This window comes from Phocoena sinus, chromosome 9, assembly GCF_008692025.1.
Source record: "Phocoena sinus isolate mPhoSin1 chromosome 9, mPhoSin1.pri, whole genome shotgun sequence".
NCBI classification, from domain to species: Eukaryota; Metazoa; Chordata; class Mammalia; order Artiodactyla; family Phocoenidae; genus Phocoena; species Phocoena sinus.
Window position 1 is genome coordinate 16,064,602 of NC_045771.1, and position 21,367 is coordinate 16,085,968.

General features: G+C 38.6%; 1 protein-coding gene across 1 annotated transcript in view; it reads left to right on the forward strand.

The window, feature by feature from the left end:
* DGKI (diacylglycerol kinase iota) overlaps positions 1–21,367 on the forward strand; it is a 450,391-nt gene that overhangs the window by 388,015 nt on the left and 41,009 nt on the right. The window contains 1 exon segment of the mRNA XM_032642953.1: positions 9,829–9,854. Coding sequence (XP_032498844.1) covers positions 9,829–9,854 — 26 coding nt within the window.

Here is a 21,367-nt window from a genome sequence, read left to right on the forward strand (position 1 = left end):
CAGTTTATCGTTTTCTCTTAGAGCTCCTTTCCTGTTTTGGGTTGTTTATAATATATCACTTAGAAACTGCACCTTCCTTGGACACACAAGAGTTGGGCAGAGAGAGACTTTTTTTAGGTTTTGTTTTCCATGCCAGTGTCTTGAACATGAATTCCCTCTTCTGAGAAGTGGGTTAGGTAGGAGGAGATTTTGATAGGACAACTCCTGGGCTATATTATAGTTATCTTCAGGAGAAGTGCCAAAGCAGCTCCCACATCAGCCTGTTTTTTCTTCCATTTTCCAATGCTGGATTCAAAAATCCGTATTGCATTTCATAAAAATTATTAGCTGGGGGTAAGCCCTTGCTCAGTTGCCTTGGTTCCACAAGGTAGATATTGCCTATCCTGAATCATGTGATATGTGAGACGGCCTTTTGTATAAGTTTCTTGTGTTAATACTGAACGTAGCACTCATGTGACTTGCCCTCACAGTTTAGAGCTTCCTGTTTCAATTTATGCTTAAAAAAAAAAAAAAGTCCACACTTACAAAACTCCAGATGGATTGCATCTCAACAGCAGTTGTTGGCCAGGTCTCCCAGAGTCATTAGCCTAAAGCCGGCAGCTCTTTCTAAAAGATATTATACTTCCCACCAGGTCTCTGCAGGTGTATCTTCCTTGATCAGATTTTAGAATAACATTCCTTTTCTATTCCTTTAATCCCTTTTTAGAAATTAGGCAGGCAACGATATTGCAAAGACCGATTTGTAATATGAACGATCACATCTGTTTCTTTTCTGCATGATTGTACAATGTCTGATGCACAATTTTTTGGTTGTTTTTACATCTTCAAAAGGTTAAAATATTTCCCAGGAGCGTTCATATTTTACATAATAAAAAGTGTGATGGTCAGTTTTTCATGTTTAATGAACTTGGTCTGTATTAGGTTCTTCCAGGTCATCTCTCTTTCTTCTTGTAGCCGACGCCCACTTTTGTCCGTTTCTCCTCTAAACCATGCATTTCAAAGAAACTCCTTCCCCTCATTTGGTTGCAGTTCTTAGGGATGAATAGTAGGTGGCAGTAAAATTTCGAGCTCAAAGGGCGTTAGGAGTTTCTTCCTCACTGCAGACTGATTAAGGAGGGTGTATAGAAGAAACTGAATCGTACAGGCTAGTGGTAAAACAGTGCTGTCTGCAAGACACCAAATATAACTAAACACAGGAACTTATTAAAAAGGATATTTCAAGTACAGCTCACGTTGGGATCATCGGGTGTATATTTGGATAGGAGAGTCTTAATAGGACATTATGAATACGAACAGAATTAGAGGAAATTTACATCAAATGAAGAACTCCGCAAGCAGCCTGTATTATTTGAATTCTGGAACTTATTTCCCTACCTCCACACAAATGCCCATCTCTCTCTTTCCTTTCCACAACCCTCCCTTCTGTTGGTGGTGAATGTTACCTTTGAGGCTGTTTGGCAATCCCTGAATGGGTCTGTGACCACTTGAATAGAGAATGTGTTTGTCTTTCTCTCATTTCAATGCCACTTTGTGTGGTTCCTGTACCTTTCATCTCTTTTGCTCTCATTCTCGCCTGCTCCCTTACTGTATGTGCTTTGTTCGTTGTCTTAATAGCAATATTCATAATAGAGGGAGGAAAAGCAAACAGAGAGGATTGTATAGTTGATGGAGGTTCTCAGTGCTAAGGGATTTCTGGTTCTATTTTATCCAGTTAGAGGTGCTTAGGGCCTGGAGTGATGGTGGTGAAGATGTCAGCTAGATCTAGGATCCCGCTGTTGCTCCCTCAAGCCCTCAAAATGATGTCATAGGTTGGGCATAGCAGTCCTTAGGCAATGCATATCCTTGAGGGAAGCTCAAGGGAGAAGCCTGTTGCCCAGAGGTGATTACCTACAGCCATGCTTTGAGACCATGTTAAATCATCCCCTGGCTGGCTTGACTTAAATGAAAGTTCTTTGTCCGTCAACAGTTTCAGGAAATAAATTGACTTTCTGTAGCTTCATCAGTGCAAGGTAAAACAGACGCAAAACAAAGATGGTGTTTCTTCAGCAGTGGTGTGTGCACCCTTGAAATGTGCCTGGAAGGGATGTCCAGCTGGGAAATCAGTTTCCACTTGAGACATTACTCAAGAGTTTGTTAACAGACAACTAGAAATAACGGGCCAGGCAGGAAACAGAGTCCAACCTGGGGAACGCTGCCCAGGCCGGAATGTCCTTGATTTGCTTCAGTAGGAGCAGGTGCGTCAGCACACGATGCGAGGCTGTGTGTACAGAGATGCTGGCCTTCACCAAAGTGTGAGAAAGGTGGGTGAGATGAGCCCAGGGAGCTCTCAGGGCTGTGGTCAGGAGAGGGAAGAAGAAGTGAAAGTAGAATGACAAAGGAGAGCGGGAACAACATTCAGAGTTGATATAAAGCTACAGACCAGATGCTTCTCTTTCTCTTCCTAAGTAGGTTGTATGATCCACCCTGTGCTTATAGAAAGTACTGTTTTGGATGTGGTCCTCATCCGAAAAACTGGAGGAGAGGGCCTCCCTGGTGGCACAGTGGTTGAGAGTCCGCCTGCCGATGCAGGGGACACGGGTTCGTGCCCCGGTCCGGGAAGATCCCACATGCCGCGGATTGGCTGGGCCCATGAGCCATGGCCGCTGAGCCTGTGCGTCCGGAGCCTGCGCTCCGCGGCGGGAGAGGCCACAACAGTGAGAGGCCCACGTACCGCAAAGAACAAAACAAAACAAAAAAAAAACAGAGGGTAAAGAGGAATGTTAGGCATGACAAGACAAATTGGTGAAATATATGTAGAGAGAGTTGCTTTCCGTGTGCTCATGGACAGCCTTGTTCACGAGGACTTTGCAGCCGAGGACGGTTTATTTGCAGTGTGCCGGGCGTGAGTCTAGAGGTAGCACAGCTTCTAGACCACCCTGCCATTCCTCTGTGTTTTCTCTTTTAATTGCATGATGGTAACCAGGAAATGAGGGGCCTTGGTTCCTCCAGCCAGGCCTGTGTGTTGGTATGAATATCTCCGAGCTCCCTCCCCCATCCACAGTCTTATAGAAATAATCCGTGGCTAAGTATTTTCAGAATATGAATCTCTGCCTTTGTGCCTATTCAGGTGCCTCTTACACCTGTCCTGTATTTTTATTCCAAGCTCACTTCTATGTGGTGGTCCCTTTGGTTGCCAACTCCCCACCAGGAGGTGGTTTAGAAAATCTCAGTGGAGGGTATATGTGTTGGGGACGCTGGGGAAGGAGATTAACATTCATTTGTGGGTGATTCTCTCCAAAAAGTAACAGACCCATATAGGTGGGTCCCCAGTATTCATCTAATCTATTTTTAGGAAAGAATATGTAAAATGGATAGTCTATTGACCTCTCTCTGTCCAAGGGAGGGAATTATACAGATAGTCCAAGGAAGGGCCAAGTAGGAAAGCCATGGATGCTATTGAATTAAAGCCATGAGATGAAAAAAATAAAAGCAAAATATTTTATAGAGGCTTAAAAAAAGTAGAGTCAGGACAGTATTACTCAAATAAAAAAAGAGAGATGCGGGTGGACCTAGAGACTGTCATACAGAGTGAAGTAAGTCAGAAGGAGAAGAACAAATATCGTATATTAATGCATGTATGTGGAATCTAGAAAAATGGTATAGGCGATCTTATTTGCAAAGCAGAAATAGAGACACAGAGGTAGAGAACAAATATATGGACACCAAGGTGGGGGGAAAGGGGGTGGGTGGGATGAATTCGGAGATGGGGATTGACATATATACACTATTGGTACTATGTATAAAATAGATAACAAATGAGAACCTACTGTAGAGCTCAGGGAACTCTACTCAATGCTCTGTGGTGACCTCAATGTGAAGGAAATCCAAAAAAGAGGGGATATATGTATACATATAGCTGATTCACTTTGCTGTACAGTAGAAACTAACACAACATTGTAAAGCAACTGTACTCCAATAAAAATTAATTTTTTTTCAAGGAGGTATTGTGTTAGGAAGAGCTTGGAGATTTCATGGAGGCTGCCAAGAAAATGCCCGTATCTAAAATGTATTGCAAAGCATTTCACCACCTCATAAAGGCTGAACTAGTCATGATGCCCATCATCTCCGTTCTAGGTTTATTGATTGAAAACAGTAAAACATCGCAAGCAGTGCGATATTTCTTAAAGACTTTCACTATCCTAGCTAGGACACTCTTGTGCTCTTATTGTTCTGACATTGCTGGTAGAACACTGGGCACATTTTTCAGTGTCCTTCAGCCTTGTGATTGATCTACTGGAAAGATTAGAGGCTTTGAAGGGAAACATGCTGATGGAAGGCAATCTACACAACCGTTTTTGTGTTTCTTAGACATTCCTTGTGTCTTAGTGATGACAAGGTCTAGAAGCAGTGCTGTCCAATACAGTAGCCGCAGCGGATGTGTACTCTGTGTCTCATTCCCTCAGATTCTTGATATCTGCGTACATTAATCTTATAAAATAATTCTTTCCAGGATGTTACAGCTGTATTTAAGTGGATAATTTCATATTTTCTGTCTTTTCCATGGGAACAGAGGAGAACAAACTTATCCCCTTGGGGACCTTGAAGACATTCCTGAAGCTGACTGTCTCAAACACAGATTTTTTTTTTTTTTTTAACTTTATTGCTTTAAGAATTCAAGCAACTTTTGCTTTGGGATCCATAATATGGCTGTGCCTGTTTCAGCATAAAAATAATATTTTACCAGTTAAATTTTATAATTCCCCATCTAAAAATGGTGTCTTATTTTCCTGAGGCTTCCCTTATTTTCAAGTTTCAAGCTGGAGAAGTCTTGCCTTCATTTAAAAGGAAAGAAAAGTATGGATATTCAATTAAGCAGGGTTAACATTGGAAAGGGGACTTTCACTAGCAAGTGTTCCAATTAAAATGATAGAAAAGTAAATCAAAGTGGTTAAAAAGCAAAACACTTCCACAAAGCAGATATTTGAAAGGATGAATAAATGAATGGATTCTTACTTAATATAGTTTTAATTGTTATTCACTTCCCCTTAATCCCTTTTTTCCCACCGCTGTGATGATACTGTGGGAAAGCCCGCGGGTTTTTTCTATAACTTAATAGTTCAGAGATCTGGGCAAACCTTTGCTGTTTTCCTCCGCTGTAATCTTTTAGCTATTTTTTTGACCATTTTGTTTCTTCTTTAAGTTTCTGTTCACAGAGACTCTGTTTCCTTCCCTTGTTTTCTTCCTTCGTCCCTTCCTTTCCTTATTCCATTTATCCATTTCATGGAGATTTGTTAACAGGTTTTTTTTTGCTCTTTTTTTTGTTTTTTTTTTTTTTTGTGGTACGCAGGCCTCTCACTGTTGTGGCCTCTCCCGTTGCGGAGCACAGGCTCGGGACGCACAGGCTCAGCGGCCATGGCTTATGGGCCTAGCCGCTCTGCGGCATGTGGTATCTTCCCGGACCGGGGCACGAACCCGTGTCCCCTGCATCGGCAGGCGGCCTCTCAACCACTGCGCCACCACTGCTTCGTGCCATCATCTTTTTAGGATGTTCTCAGCCTGAGTTTTGTTTTTCAGAAGATCCTTGTCCTGCTCTCTTCTCTGGGTATTTTTGTGTAAATGTCATGATGGTTCCTTTTTGTTCATTACTCACATTTGTATTGGGTGAGTTCTTTTTGGAACCGCTAGTTTGGATGGATAATTAGGGATAGTGGGTTGGTGTGTTTCCGGAAGCTTGACTTCGAATCTTTTGTCTTCAGACTCTTTCTTAGCAGCTCTCTCCCCCAGGGTTTGATTCTGCTCCTGAATGGCTCAGAGCGGAGGGCTTTCCGTCATAGGTTTTGTGGTCCGTGATGTATCTCATGTCTCCTCAGTTAAGACTGAAACACTCTGTCTCCCTGAAACTTGGTCCAATTTTACTATACTTTAGCTGCTCTTCTTCACATATAATAATTTCAGTTTAGGGACAACTTCTAGTTTAGCCAAAGATGATACTTCCTTTTATGTTTCTTATTCTCCTTGTTATTTTCCATGGATTTCAAAAAGGATTGAAAAAGAGCGGAGATACTAACGTGGCAGTTTTGCGATACTAGTCTGTAGCTTGTCTTCTGCCTTTATTCTTGCTGTTTTGTAGTCTGCTCGCTACAGCTGCCCAAGCAAAAGCACAGGTGAGAATGTGTGACTTCTCTGCTTCAGAACTTTGCTCTGTGTAGCTTAGAAGGTAAATGACAAGCACTTCAAACTGGCCCCTCAGCTCCTACATGAAATGCCCCTCCCTCCTCTGTCTTTAGTCCTGATGTTTATGACTCCTTTGTATTTGAGCAACACTGAGTTGCTTGTATATCTGATAACGTGTTATGAAATCTCCTGTCCCTTCCCCTATTTCATATGCCTGTTGCCACCACCTGGAGTTCTTTTTTTCGTACTTAATAGGCTTCTACTTATCCTTCAAAGCCCAGCTCAGATGGTTCTTGCTTTTTGAAGCCACCTTTTACTTTATTTGGAAGAGAATTGGTCTCCCTCTCTTCTATGCTACCCCTTTACTCATACACGTTTTGATTATTGCATTTTTTCATTATAATATAATCACTTGTTTACATATTTTCCTCGTTCACTAGATTATGAGTTCCTTGAAATTGATATCTTGTTTCTTTTTTGATACACATCACTTGGTACGGTGCCTGGTACTTAAAAGGGTCTCAAGTAATAATTATTATTCAGGTTTGAATCAACATAAAGGGAAAGATTCAAATCTGAATAATAATTATTCGGAGTCAATAAGATAGGAGAGAGATTTTTAAATGCGGGTCTTGAGTTTTTGTTTTCATTGTCTTTGCTGAATTTGAATGAATGTAAATAAAAATGTAAAACAATACCAAAACCAATAAAACAAAGCAAAATCAAGTATAAATATCCTGTAGCCCATAATAAAAGACTAGGGATGAGGAAAGAAGTGAGGAGGAAAACTCTAAATCCTGGAGCCATTTGAGCGCTAGTGAAGTAATAGTCTGCATTGTGAGAGCAGATAGGTTCTCCAAGATAAAGTGTATGTGGAGGAGAAATGAACAGGCTGGGACAAAGCCACAAGTCTTTCAGGTGCAGTGGGAGGAATAAGCAGTGAGCTTTCTTTCCTTCCTTTGTTGTCAGGTTAAGGAACATTATCTCTTCCAGGGATTCAACCTCTCTGTTGTAAAAATAACTTATACTGCTGATTTCATGATATTTCTTCTCTCCTGAGCTAAGTTCCAGAAACCTTTTTATGCCCATTTCCAGCAATAATGGATGATGTGCATGTCTCAGTGGAGTAATTTAGTGACTCGCTCCAGTGAAAGATGAAATACTGAGTGAGGATTGAAATACTCCATATGTCTTAAAATTCCACAAACCCAGGCGTGTGGGAGACATTCAACACAGAAACTCAACATGACTAATCCTTAGAAAACAGCCTGAAATCAATAGTTCTTCCCCACTGCCTGGACATACCGCAGAAGGCATCCCCTTGGGGCTCTCAAGGAGCCATCTGGAATTTTTCATATTTAATATTAGTGCTTTGCTTTTACAGAAAGGCAGCAAAAACCCTCACTGGCCTTCCACCTGAGGCATTTAGTGGTCCACTGGCATGGATTTTCCTTTATTCCTATAGCTCTGTGAGAAATTAATTGCAGAACATCCAAGACGTGCTTTGCTTCCTTCCCATCAGAAAACACCAGGAGTGAAGATGTTTCCTTGTTGCTGACTCTTTTTTCATGCCCTCTGCAACTTAAAAAATTCTCTAATTTCTTTTTTTTTAATTTTTATTTTATATTGGAGTAGAGCTGATAAACAATGTTGTATTAGTTTCAAGTGTACAGCAAAGTGATTCATTTATACCTATACATGTATCTGTTCTTTTCAAATTCTTTTCCCATTTAGGTTAGTACAGAATATTGAGTTACCTGTGCTCTACAGTAGGTCCTTGTTGGTTCTCCATTTTAAATGTAGTAGTGTGTGTACATGTCAGTCTCATTTCACCTCTGTCCGGCTCCCTCCTCCCCTTTGTTTGATGGTGGTCATCTCTGTTGCAGGGGGCACAGGATGTCTTTTGGCTCTGAGAGTGCCCACGCTGTCACTAATTTGGAGCTTCAGGGCATTCCCTAGACCCTTCCCTCACAGCTGCCTTAGGAGCTGGCAAACTCAAAGGTGGTTTTAAGGTGACATGGTGATTTCTGAGGAGCTCCAGAGTGTGTCTGAGTCTGAACTCTAGTGTGTGGTACCGAAATTAATGCAATCTAACACATTTTAATCAGGGACCCACTATGTTCTAAATAAGACATGGTCCTAGTTTCCAAGAAGCTCACAACCTAGTGGGAAGACTGGTGTGTGAAAGTGGGAAATAGGGGGACTCCAGGGAGAGGATAGGTCAGCTCCACCTGAGGAGGCCCAGCAGCGTTTCTCAAGCAGCCAACACCACAGTGATGACTTAGGTTCCCTCCTAAGTTATTATGTCAGGTTCCCTCCCTCTGCTCCCGTGTCCACCACTCAGATGCCAGTTTTCTCTCCACCAGATCTGGGGACACTCTGTAGTTTTCACACACAGAAGTCTACTTGAAGAGACCTATAAGGTTGAAATGATTTCAACTTTGCCACCCAATGGAAGTTCAAGGCTGTCTCACCATTATTCCTGTACTGTTTGTTCACATAATGGACAAAAATATTTCTGGTCAGTAGGTAAAGTAAAGTGGTATCGGGCATCCCAAAGTAGTAAAATTGTCCTTCAACCACTGTGCACCCACTGAATCATTCTTGCCCCAACGTTTGTCATCACGTCGCATACATATTAGTTATATTATGACTGCATATAAATATTAGCTATATAAAGTTTGGTAGCTTTACTACCAAACTCATGCATTTGCCTTTGGTCATCTCCCTGCTGTGGGCTCCAGCAAGCCCATCATTTAGAAGAGAGGACCCCTCCCTCCTGGTTTCTTGCCTCTCCCTTCACAATTCTAACACCTCTGAATGCAGTATTATGCATCTCTCTTTCTCCCAAGAAAAGCATGAGTCAGTAGTCAAGACTGTTTATCTTTCAAACTTGAGGGGAATTCATCAACAGAGTTCTGTCTGCATTGCTCAAAGTAACTCAATTAATAGCCAAGAAAGAAAAGAAGGTCATTATTGTGAAAGGGGTTGATATGATGATCCGTTGGTATCTTAATATTGTAATTAGACCTGAGCCTCAAATGATATGCAGACGTTATCACTTTGTAGAAGTTCTGTGGGATCCCAATGGTTGCCCTCCTGCCTGACTCACAGGTTTAGAGACATAAGGCCAACACGTAGAGGGTCTACGTCATACTCACTGAAACATTAAATTCCACAGCGAGTGGAAGCGAAAAGCGACATTGATAAGGGCACGTGCCATTTCTCTTCTGTCTCATTTTTTATTGTCCAAGTGGATTTCTTTTTTACGTACAGACACTTAATCTAGTGCTTATTTACATCCCTGGTATTTTCTATGGAGGCCTGGCTTTCAGCACTAGTGACCTCACAGGATTTCATCCATCACCACATTTCTGTGAGTTCTTTTATTGTGTGTGATAAATCCAGACAATTTAAGTTTGTTTCAGTCTTACGTCACCATGCTAATAGACTATTTTAATAACATCTACCACTCAACCAATCCAGGTAAGCTTTGGGAGTTATTAATTGGCATATACCATACAACCAACACATCATTTACACCATATACTACTATACTGAATTTAACTGAATTTTGGGGGTGTAATTTCTATGAGCTTATTCTTGATCATTGTTGTACCTATAATTATCAGTGTCACATACAAAGGATTTATCATGCTTATTATCTCATTTTAGGTCACCAGTCTCTTCAGAAGACCACGGTAAGAATCTGTCTTACTTATACTAATTCGGAACTAAAAGTTGAGCTGTGGTCCTTGCATTTCGTTGTCGGAGGGAAGAATTATTTAAGAAAATGTCTTTAAGATGTTTGCCTTGTGTTTTTTAGTGCACAATATGAAGTGCTTTTAAAAACTTAATGCATTCCAGCTAAATCTGATGTCTTGTACTATCTTCAAATCTGTTACAACTATTTTGGTTGACCAATATTTCAAAGCTGAACGTAGTCTGATTTCTGTCCCACCTCCAGATACAGTTAACCCTTGAACAATGCAGGGGCTGGGGGCACCCTCCATGCAGTCAAAAATTTGTGTGTAACTTAGAGTTGGCCCTTCATATCTGCAGTTCCTCCATATTGGCAGATTCAACCAACTGCGGTTCCTGTGGTGCTGTAGTTTTTACTATTGAAAAAAATTCCTCATATAAGTGGACCTGCCAGTTCAAACTCGTGTTGTTCAAGCGTCAGCTGTACTCTATGTGACTTTTGGCTGGTCATGTAACTTCTCTGAGTCACAGATTTCACCTTTAAAGTGGGGATCTGTAGTAGATATTTCCAAAAGTCCCTTCCAGAGTGGACACTGAGATTTGCAGAGAATGTTATGAGTCTGAAATTGGTAGTAGTCTGAGTTGGTACGCAGTTGAGGTGAGTTATTTGCATTTTAAGAGATGACTATTTTATTCACGGGATAAAATGTGTAGTTTTGTCACATCAAAGGTTTGGGTTGTACATATATTCAATCAGTCATTCAGAAATGTTTTATTAAGTGTTTACGATGGGTCAGTTATGTTATATAATCATGTTATACAAATATGCTATATGGAGCTATGTGCAGGGACGTGATGTGTGACACAGAACTTCTTCCCTCAAGGAGCTTGATGGGTCCCCTTTTGGGGAAGGGGGCAGTGAAATGACACATACGTACTGCAATACAAAGTGAAATTCGATGAATCTTTTATAAAAGAGGGATAAGCCAGGACTCTAAGAGTACCACTGACATTCCACTTCATGCTGTCCCTAATTCAGCTAAGGCACCATTATCTATCTATTTAGCCAAACAAGTTTAAAATTAAAAAAAGACAGCTGTTTTAAGCTTTCCTCTTCACCCTCCCATTGCTACCTGGCCACTAAATTCTATCAACTCTGTTTTTTATACTTCCTTTACCTCTGTTTTCTTTTCCATCCCCATTCCTTTCATTTAGGGCCACTCCATATCTTACTTGGACTTTAAAAATTGTCTTCTAACTGATAGCCATACCTCTAGAATTCCTTCTTTTATTTTACTGTATACCTACATATCACCAAACTGATTATGGTAAAAATCTAGTCCCATTGCCTGTAGGATGAAATCTTTTCAATAGACCAATAATTGTATTCATCTTTCCAATACTGAACTTAAACATGGAATAGAAAGTCCTAAGTGATGGACTCTTTGTCTTCCTCTACTGCTCATTGCTTCTTTGGGCATCTTTCCCCTTGTCTCTATGCTCTGTGCTCTAGCCATGCGGCACTACATCTAATTTCTGAAACTCAGCACGTTTATCATGTTTCCCTGCTTTTAGCCAGGCTGTTCCGACAGAAGTCACTCCTTCTTTTTGCCATAGACAATTTATACTTACCATTTGAGGCGTGGTTAATCATCTCATCATCCGTGAGAGCTTTCTGCCCTACTTAACATTGCATCGCATATTTTCCTTCATTCTAGAATTTAACTTAAAAATTTGTTGCTTGACTTACCTGTCTCCCCTGCTAGACTGTGAGTTCTTTGATATAGATCCCAACAAATAGCAAACATTCAAAAGATGTTCATTAATTGAATACCTAGAGAGAGGTGGAGTTTTTAAGTAGGCCTGTTCTGCTGCCGTGTCATAAAGTCTCTCCCAGTGTTGGAGTGAAGTTGTATATCATGTTCTATGAAAAATCATAGGGGAAATTATGTTCAGGCCTCTTAAGTCAGAATTAGGCATCACCCACCTAATGATGACCTACTGTTATATGCTATTTTGCTCATCGAAGTTGGTATTGACTAGGTTTTTTATTGCATATTTAGAGGTCCTTGGATTTTCCGGTTCAAGTGATAAACCAGAAACTTGTGTTTGGTTTTTATTTTGAACTAGGGTTTCCTTTAATGACCTTTGTTTGCATTTGCCTTCCTGTCTGTAAGAACTTAATCTCCCATTCCAGAATAAAGGGGGATGGGCTCCTGAATTACAATTCTGTAGTCCGCTAGGAATTCTTAAGGGTTATCGGCTACAGCAAGCAGTGTCAATGTCCTGGGGAGTCGTGAACGGTGACAACTACCCGGAAGACTTGTTCAGTATTAACGGCACTTCAGAATCGATCATTTTAAGAAGTGGGTGTATGTGATTAGTTAAAGAAACATTATCCAAATTAGAGGGCTTTTACATTTTCATGGCTTCAAAACGTTGATTCTGCAACTTCCACAAATGATTCAAATATGTAATGTAAAATTATAATGCTGACTGACCTAATCTTACCTAATTTTCATATCTTCTAGCCCATGTATCCTTGGAAAAATATTCTTTTCCTTTTCTTTATCACCAAGATTTTCTATTAGTACTTAAAATGTGTTTTCTTATGTTTACACATTTTAAAGTGTTCATGTTTGCTGTGGTTAGCATAAAGCCTTGAGTATCATGTCATCAAACTTGTGTTTGTATACAATAATGACATTGCAGTGTACTCGTAAGAGAGGTAAGAAGTAGCATTTTTGCTTTCTCAAAGTTATGGGTAGAAAAATCGAGGCACGTTGGGCAAATGGATTGTGAAATTGGAAAAGAAAGCTCTGTGCCTCTTGCCTTTCTATTTTGTTTGCTTTCCACCGGTGATCCTATTTCTCTCTCTGACTGGTCGCTTTGGCTATCCTCAGAACAGACTTCATTCTTGAGAAAATCTAATTTTCCAAAGTCCAATAACCCTGACCTTCTCGATCCCCTCAGATTATCCTTTCATGGAAAATGTGCTTGGATATCATGGTTTTGTTATTTTCCCTCTTAGTTTCAGTTTCCTCACCTATAAAGTGAGGCTATTCGTATCTACCCTGCCTACCTCATGGGATTGTTATGAGTTCAATTGTGAAATCACTTTCCAATTTGTTAAAAGCACCCTGCACATAATGCTGTTGATGTCAGCAGTGGATGAGGAAGTATGTGTTTATTATGATGTTTGCTCAGCATTACATACTGCCTTTGACAAGTTAAAAGATGTGCTGGGGAGGAGAAGGGGTGTCAAAAATGTTTCTTTCAACATTATCATTAAATATTAAATTTTATTGGAAGCCTTTTTATATCTGGGTGAGGAGGAGTAAAATGGTTAATACACAATTCAGCCTGCAGTGACAAAGTAAAGGGACAGTTTCTGATTAGATACGGGGTCATTAGATATGGGAAATTGATGGCATAAGGCATAAGTGAAATGTAGAATGTTTCTATTTTTATCATAGAGTATCAGAGTCATTAAGAATAAAGGCTAAAATTTACTGAGTGCTTCTTGTGCAGAGACACTGTGCTAAAGTGTTTCAGCTACATCATTTCATCTTTAACAAAGCACACTACACAGTAAATGTGTTCTCCTCAGTTTTTAGTAGGGGAAACTCACAGTACTTACATAACTTGCTGAAGATCACACAGCTAGTTAGTGGTAGAGTTAATTTTCAAACCCAGTTCTAACACTCCACCCTTGATCATTTACCCACCGTGTCCCCAGAAAACAAAAGAAGTGACTGTCAGCATTCAGATGAATTGATAGAATTATAGAAAGAAAAAAACTTCCCTCTAACAAGAGGTTATTTACTACTGTGTGAGTAATTTCCTTTTTAATGACAAAACAAAACAGACCAAAAATAACAACTTCTCCCTCCTGCTGAGAATGATTTGTCCCCGTAGAAAAAGTAAATACCAATGTCACATTCTCTCATAATTAGCTAACTGAGTGAAACTGAAGCTTCAGGGAAGCCCGCCATGCGAAGTCCCAGGGGGAACGTTACATTTTGATGTTACAGCTGGAAGCCAGAGTCCTACTCCTTGTCAGAAGAGAAGCTTGATGGTGATGAATTGCCCTGTCCTACAGGTTTCCTCTGCATTTAGTGCCTATTGCCCCTGGAGCCACGTCTGGTGGGTTCCCAGGCTGCTTCGCCCGCTCTGAGCTCTCAGATTCTGTCTTGTCCTCTTAGCTCGCTTGCTTTACGGCCTCTCAGAACGCCTCTGTGCTGGGGCACTGACAGAGGGTCAGCTTCCAACCAATGTCTGTTCACTTACAAAGTAAAAGACATTAATTGAGAGGAAATGCCAACAATCTGATTCCCCCTGGCATGTCCGAAGCAGGTATCCCTCTCCTGTCCTAGCCCGTAGACCTGTTGTTGGTAAAAATGGTTCTTTCTCACTTTATATGGTAGTTCTTCTGTTGCAACAGTAACACAATGAACAAGAATGGGAGTGGAGGCTATCTGGAGATAAAAACTGTAACAGCCATGATCACCAGTGTAAGTCCCCAAGGACGAGCCACTGTCAGGATTCGAGGCAGTTTTACTTTGCAGTGGGTTGTGCAGGGAAACGCACTGTAGAGTGGCCTAAAGCTCTTTAATACATCAGTGGCTGTCTCTGGCTCAAATACCATAGATTCATATTTCTCTCTAGTATAAATATATATGTATATATACATTTACTGAAATAGAAATATTCATAAAAGTGTATAAAATTTATCTGCTCAGTTTAAATTATAACCAAAGGAACTACTGTGTACCCAGCCCCCAGTATAAACAATAAGATATTTGTAGTAATCTGGAAGCTTCGTGATTGCCTTTCTGATTACATTCTCTTCCCTCTCCTATGGGGATAGCTACTCTTCTGCTTTCTTTGTTAAACATTTCCTTGTTTCTTTTCATCATTTTAATACATGTATGCATATTTCACCTATGGATGTATGTGTGTGTATAAATATATATTTTATATTTGTATTCCGTATATGTGTGTATATAGTTTTGCTTATTTTGAACTTTTATAAATTGAATTATTTTGCAAACTCTTCTGTGATTTGCTTCCTTTGTCACAGAATAATGCTTTTGTAATTTATCCTTGTTGATGAGCATCATATTCATTTCCTCAATTTTTCATGTCGTATAGTATTCTGTTGTATGAATACATAACAATTTATATATCCAAATTCTGCTGATGAATGTTTAGGTAGGCTCCAGGGTTTCTTTCTTTCTTTGTTTTTGTTCTTTTTGCTATTGCAAACAATATTATGGACATTCTTTTTCATAACTCCTCCTGGTGTCCATTTGCAAGAATTTCTCTAGGGTTTAAACCTGGCAATGGCATAGTTAGGTGGTAGGTTATACACATATTTAATTGATCACATAATGACAAACTGTTTTCCAAAGTGATCATTCTAATTTATGCTCCCAACTGCAGTAAGAGTTCCTAATAATCCACCTTTGTCAACACTTGATATTAACTGATTAAAATTTTTAGCCAGTTTGGTGGGAATGTCAAATGATATCTTGTGATTTTAATTTGCATTAAATAATTACATATCAGATGGAGCATTTTTCATATATTTGTAGGTCATTTGTGTTTACTTTTCTATGTAATTCTTTATTTCCTTTGCCCATTTTTCCCCAGTGGGTTGTTTTTTCTCAGTGATTCATAAACATTTTAATGTATTCTAGGTAAAAAATTTATGTTGACTATACGTGTTGCAAATTTTCTCCAGTTTGTGGTTTATCTTTTCAAACGGGGACTTTCCTTCACTGACTTGCAAAGCCTGTTCTGTCTCTCCTTATTTGTGGGTTTCCAGATTCCCTTTTCTGTTTTATTTATCCATATGTCTATTTCTGTACAATACCATGTTGTTTTAATTGCTGTAACTTTGGTAGAAATCTTGATATCTGGGAGATACCTAAAAGAGTGTCTTGATTGTATGTGAACTTTTGCTTCTTCATATAAATTTTAGAATCAGCTTATCAAGTTTTGTGTTGCAATTTTCATGGCAATTGCATGAATCTATACATGAGTATAAAGAGAATTGATATTTTTATGATAATGAGTCTTTTCATCTCAAACCACATCTCTTTACATTTAATTTTTTTTAACTAATTAATCTTTTAAAATGCCTATCGAGTTTTATAATTTTTTTCATGAAGGTTTTGGCCATCTTTTGTTAAATATATTCCTAAGTATTAACATTTTAGTAATATTTTATATTTTTAAAATTATATTTTCTAAGTGAACATTGTTGGCGTATTAAAAGGCAATTGACTTAGAATCTTGTTTCAAAATCTTGAATCAGGATCCCTGCTAATCTTTTATATTCATAAACTTTATCTAAAGGGTCCTTTTGTGAGGAAAGTATTTTCCTGAGAATTCTGTTTCATCTTTTCCAGTCATTGTGCTCTGTATGAGCATTTTCTCATTCTTTCTGTGCCAGTTAGAACACTCGGTATCGTATCAAATACACATAGAGATAGCAGTATTGCCTTGTTCCTGACCTCCAAGTCAGTGCCATCCACAAGTCACCATTACTTGTGAAGGTCACTGGCAGGTAGTCGTGGTGTTGGTGGTGTGGTTGTTCCGTGGATAGACCTTTGAGGATTTTCCCCTTCGTTCAAATTTGTTAAATTCAACAGGTATTGAATTTTACTGAATTTTTTTTCATCTTTTGAGATGATAATATGCTTTTTCTCATTGGGTCTTTTACTATGGTGCACTTCACTGATTGATTTCTTAGTAGAAACTACTATTATATGCATGAGATGAGTTCAAATTGGTTATTACATTTATCTCCTTTATATATTGCTGGGTTCAGCTTACTAATATTCTACTTAGAATTTTACTTCCATATTCGTGAGTGTGATTGGCTTTTAATTTTTCTTTTTTATAGTATAGTGCATGTATGATGTTCATAGCTTCATAAAATGAATTGGAAAGCATCTCCTCATTTCCTAACATCTGGAAGACTTTGTGTGTAACACTTGTTATCTATTTCTGGAATATCTTAGAAGATACCATCAGTAAAGTTATGCGGGGCTGGCATTCCCTTTGTGGGGAAAATTTCAATGACAGATTTGTATTTTTTAATGTTGGAGGAGATAGATTTTCTATTTCTTCTTGAATCAGTATTGGTAACTATTTTTAAAGGAATTCATCCATTTTATTAAAGTTATTTTTCATTCTTTGGCATACATTTTTAAATACTATCTTACTGTCTGTGTAACTTCTATGAGATCTGAGGTTACATCTACCTTTTCATTTTTAATATTGATTGTGCCTGCTGTGTGTGTGTGTGTGTGTGTGTGTGTGTGTGTGTGTGTGTGTGTGTCTGTGTCTCCTCCACCTCTCTCTCCCTCTCACCAGAGGCTTAGAGCCCTTTATGTTACTGGTTTTTCAAGAAACCATTTTTTACCTTCATTGGTCCTCTGTATTATGTATTTGTCTTCTGTTTCATTGGTTTCTTATGTTTATAGTTTCCTTCCTTCTAATCATTTGGGTTATTTTTATTCCTTTTCTACTATTTTTCTAACATAGACATTTAAATACAAATATTACCTGAATGCTTTCTCTTCCCTATATATCTCCTTCTGGAATTCCCTTTAGATGCATGTTAGACATTTTCATGCTATCCTATATATGTTTTACCCTCTGTTCCCTATTTTATATCTCTTTGTTTCTCTGGATTGCATCCCAGATAATTTCTTCAAAGTTGTTTTCTTGTTCATTTTTACTGATTTTTATTCATGTTCATTTAAGATTAGGTGAGCTGCTCATTTCCTTGGGCCTTTATGCACAAGAATTCTCTAAGTCCTTCAGAGAGGTTTTCCAGTCACCAGAGAAAACTACCAAACTTGATTGATATAAATTCAGTTCTCCGTTTGTGAGTTTGTGTGTGGGGGTGCTTGTTCGGCTCTTGTTTAGAATGCACAGGAAACACAGAGACATTAATTCAGAGTGCATCATATTCAGATAATGACAGTAACTAGTTAATGTTCATCACCAGTCATTACGTCTAAGTCTCTCTAGTTATTTTAGTTGTCTGAACCACATTCTCTGGTAGATTCCTTAGGAAACCAGTTTTTTCATACAATAGCAGTTGGTCTGGGTCTTTCACCCTTGAAAATCAGTTGTGCTGCATACAGACTCACTGGGGCACATGTTCTTTCCTTGAACTTTTAAATATTACATTTTTCTCCTGTCATAAAGCACTTGCTATTAAAGTCTAATGATAATATTCTCCTTATAAAAGTCACTATTTTGGGTCTTAATACCCAAAGGATATTTTATTTTCCTTTAATGTTCAGTATTTTTATGAAAATATGCCTGGATGTAGATCATTTTGAGACATGACACTATTTAAATATAAAGTTTATTATTTTTTAAGCTTCAGAACCGTGTTCTTGAATTGTGTTTGTTCTGTTTTTTTGCTTTAGTTTTCTTCAGAAGTTCATTTTGGATGTTTGTTTTATCTTCTTTGCTTATCTTCAACCTTTGCCATTTTCTCTCACATTCTTTTTATCCGTTTCCTCTTTCCTTGTTGATTTTTAAAAGTTCTTTGTTTCTTCTACTTAAGGCTTTATTGGTTGAATTTATTTGTTCTTGTGTTCTTTCTAGTTTAATTTGCAAAATGTTTTATTCTTTTATTTCTAGTGTTTTGTTGACTATCACCTCATTTCTGAATTATTCTACTTCTGATACATGATATTTCTTTGTATCATGTGTCTTTAAGCTCATCTGAAACAGTACGTTACTACTTTTTTCTTTATAGCAAGTATTTGATTCACTTCCACTATCTGTGGGAATGTTATTCTGTTCCTTATTCTTGTTTTTTTTCCTTCATGTGAGATTTTACATCCTTTTTTGATACTTCATATGAAATTAGTTTTTCTGAAATTTAGAAAGAAAAACACTTGTTAGCTGTTCTAACTTCAGAGAGCTTTCTTGGGTTGGTTTTTTTGTACTGTTAAAAATGTGGTAGCTTGCTTTCTCAGACTTCCTGGCTTTGATCCCGAGCCTCACTTTTATCCAGACCTCTTTCCTTTACTCCTGTTGTCCCTGTTCTGCTCAGTGTGTACTCCACTTGGAAGATTACCCTCACTTTGGGTCCTATCTTGAAGGGGAGCCCTGGATGGTCAGTTTTAAGACTTTACAGGGGCTGCAGTGCTCCATGTACTTTTAGTCCTTACTGGGGGCCCTTGCACTCATGTGCTGTGGGAATGGGGAAAAGCTTCTGACAGTTTCTGTAGGTGTTCTCACCTTGGCTCACTGTACTGTTCAGTGAACACCTGCTGGCTGTTTTGAGGCTTCCTGTTCTCAGGTCCATCAGCAGCCCTGCTGCTTCCCTGGGCTTTCCAGCACAGACGCTGATAGAATGCAGGTCATTTGACTCTTTGGTGTCTTCTCTCCAGCCACTCGTAATTTTGAGGTTTATAAGGGTATCTTGTTACTTTGTCTTAAATGTTGACCATGTGTTTTTGGTTCTTCTGGTTCCTCTGTCTCTCTATATGTGGAGACTCAGGAATATTCAAATAGTCTGCTGCAACTATTACCACCATCTTCCCGCATTTCCTGATTTTTTTAATCCAGCATTTTAGCTTAAATTGTTAAGGAAGTAGCTCATTCCCCTTATTATCAAAAAGAGAAATTTATATTCTTTTTTATTCTATTTTTTATTATTTTATTTATAAATAAAAGTTACACATCTTGAGAGTTACATATTTTTTAAAATATCTAGGATACCTCCTGAAATTAAGACAATTTTTTAAAGAATAATTGATTTTTGAGAAACTAAGGTTGGAGGGATTAATGGTTTGGGTCCTTGTGTTTTAGCAAAAATAAGTTCAACTACTCCTTTGAAATTATTTGGCATAATATACTCTTATGTGTACTTAAAACTGAAAAACAAGGTCAGTATTTATTAAAACTTAATAAGTTCCAGGCAGTGGCTTAAGGGATGTTCTGCTGAGGTTTAGAGAGGTTAAGTAACTTTAAGGTCACACCAAACTATTACATACTGAACCAACTGCTCTAAATGTTTTATATATATTTAAATTTCACAACAATCATAGAACTACTATTATTACCATGTCACAGATGAGGAAACTAAGGCACAAACCTATTAGGTGACTTGTTCAAGGTCACATGTGTAGAACTAGGATTCAAACTCATACTCTAGATCCAGATCCCATTTTTAGCCCCCGTTTATATAGTCTCTCAATAGCATGGCTAAGTTTTGAGCTAATGTTATAGGAAATCTTGATTCTTTTTGTTGAAAGGAGACCTCATAATTATTGGGTTGGAATTGGTCATTAGAAAAGAGATTTTATTTTTTCTTCTCGTGTCAGTGAGCAGTACCCTTGACACAGAAGAACAATTTAAAGCTATATTCTTGTCCACTTATTTTACCTCCATACTTCCATAATCAAGGAAACAGGGATCTAATTTCCGGTCAGTAGCACTCAATCTTAAAAAGGTAGAATTCTTGAAAGGTAGCTATTTCCTTAAGAAAATATCACATAGAAAGACAATTATTTTATGACCAGAAGAGTAGAGTGGATTAAGAAAGTTAGATGTTTTTCCTTTTTACTTTCTACAAGCTATTTTTTAGTAAAATGTGATAAGTAAGCTTGGCTAATGATACAGATAGAAACATCTGCACATCTTTAATTGCCTTGCTAGGAAGAGTTTTCAATATTGGCCATGGCAGTATGCCACTTTGCAATGACCTTGGGCTAGCTAATGCAGAGTTGCTAGAGGGTTTTTTTGTTTTTGTTTTTTTGTCCCCAATTCAGTTTATGACTGTGGAATCCCCTATTGGCTTTTGTATTTAGATTCAAGCTTTTTAGTGCTCCCTTTTTTTTTTACTTTTACTTTTTAAATTTTTATTTATTTTTTACATCTTTATTGGAGTATAATTGCTTTACAATGGTGTGTTAGTTTCTGCTTTATAACAAAGTAAATCAGTTATACATATACATAAGTTCCCAAATCTCTTCCCTCTTGCGTCTCCCTCCCTCCCACCCTCCCTATCCCACCCCTCCAGGTGGTCACGAAGCACAGAGCTGATCTCCCTGTGCTATGTGGCTGCTTCCCACTAGCTATCTACCTTACGTTTGGTAGTGTATATATGTCCATGCCTCTCTCTCGCTTTGTCACAGCTTACCCTTCCCCCTCCCCATATCCTCAAGTCCGTTCTCTAGTAGGTCTGTGTCTTTATTCCTGTCTCACCCCTAGGTTCTTCATGAAGAACTTAGTGCTCCCTTTTGAGGTTCTTCCTCACCCTGGTTTTGTTTACTTGCTTGAATTAATTATTTCTACTTCCTGCTTGGGGGCCCCTCTCCAGATCCCATCTCCCTTGTATTCACACAGCCATATGGCTTATGTACGCTCCTACCATCTCTCTGGCAAACCATCTCCATTGTCCTTCATTCCAGCCCCTCCTCTGTGCTCATTAATTCTGTGTTTTCGAACCACCTCCATCGATTCTAAG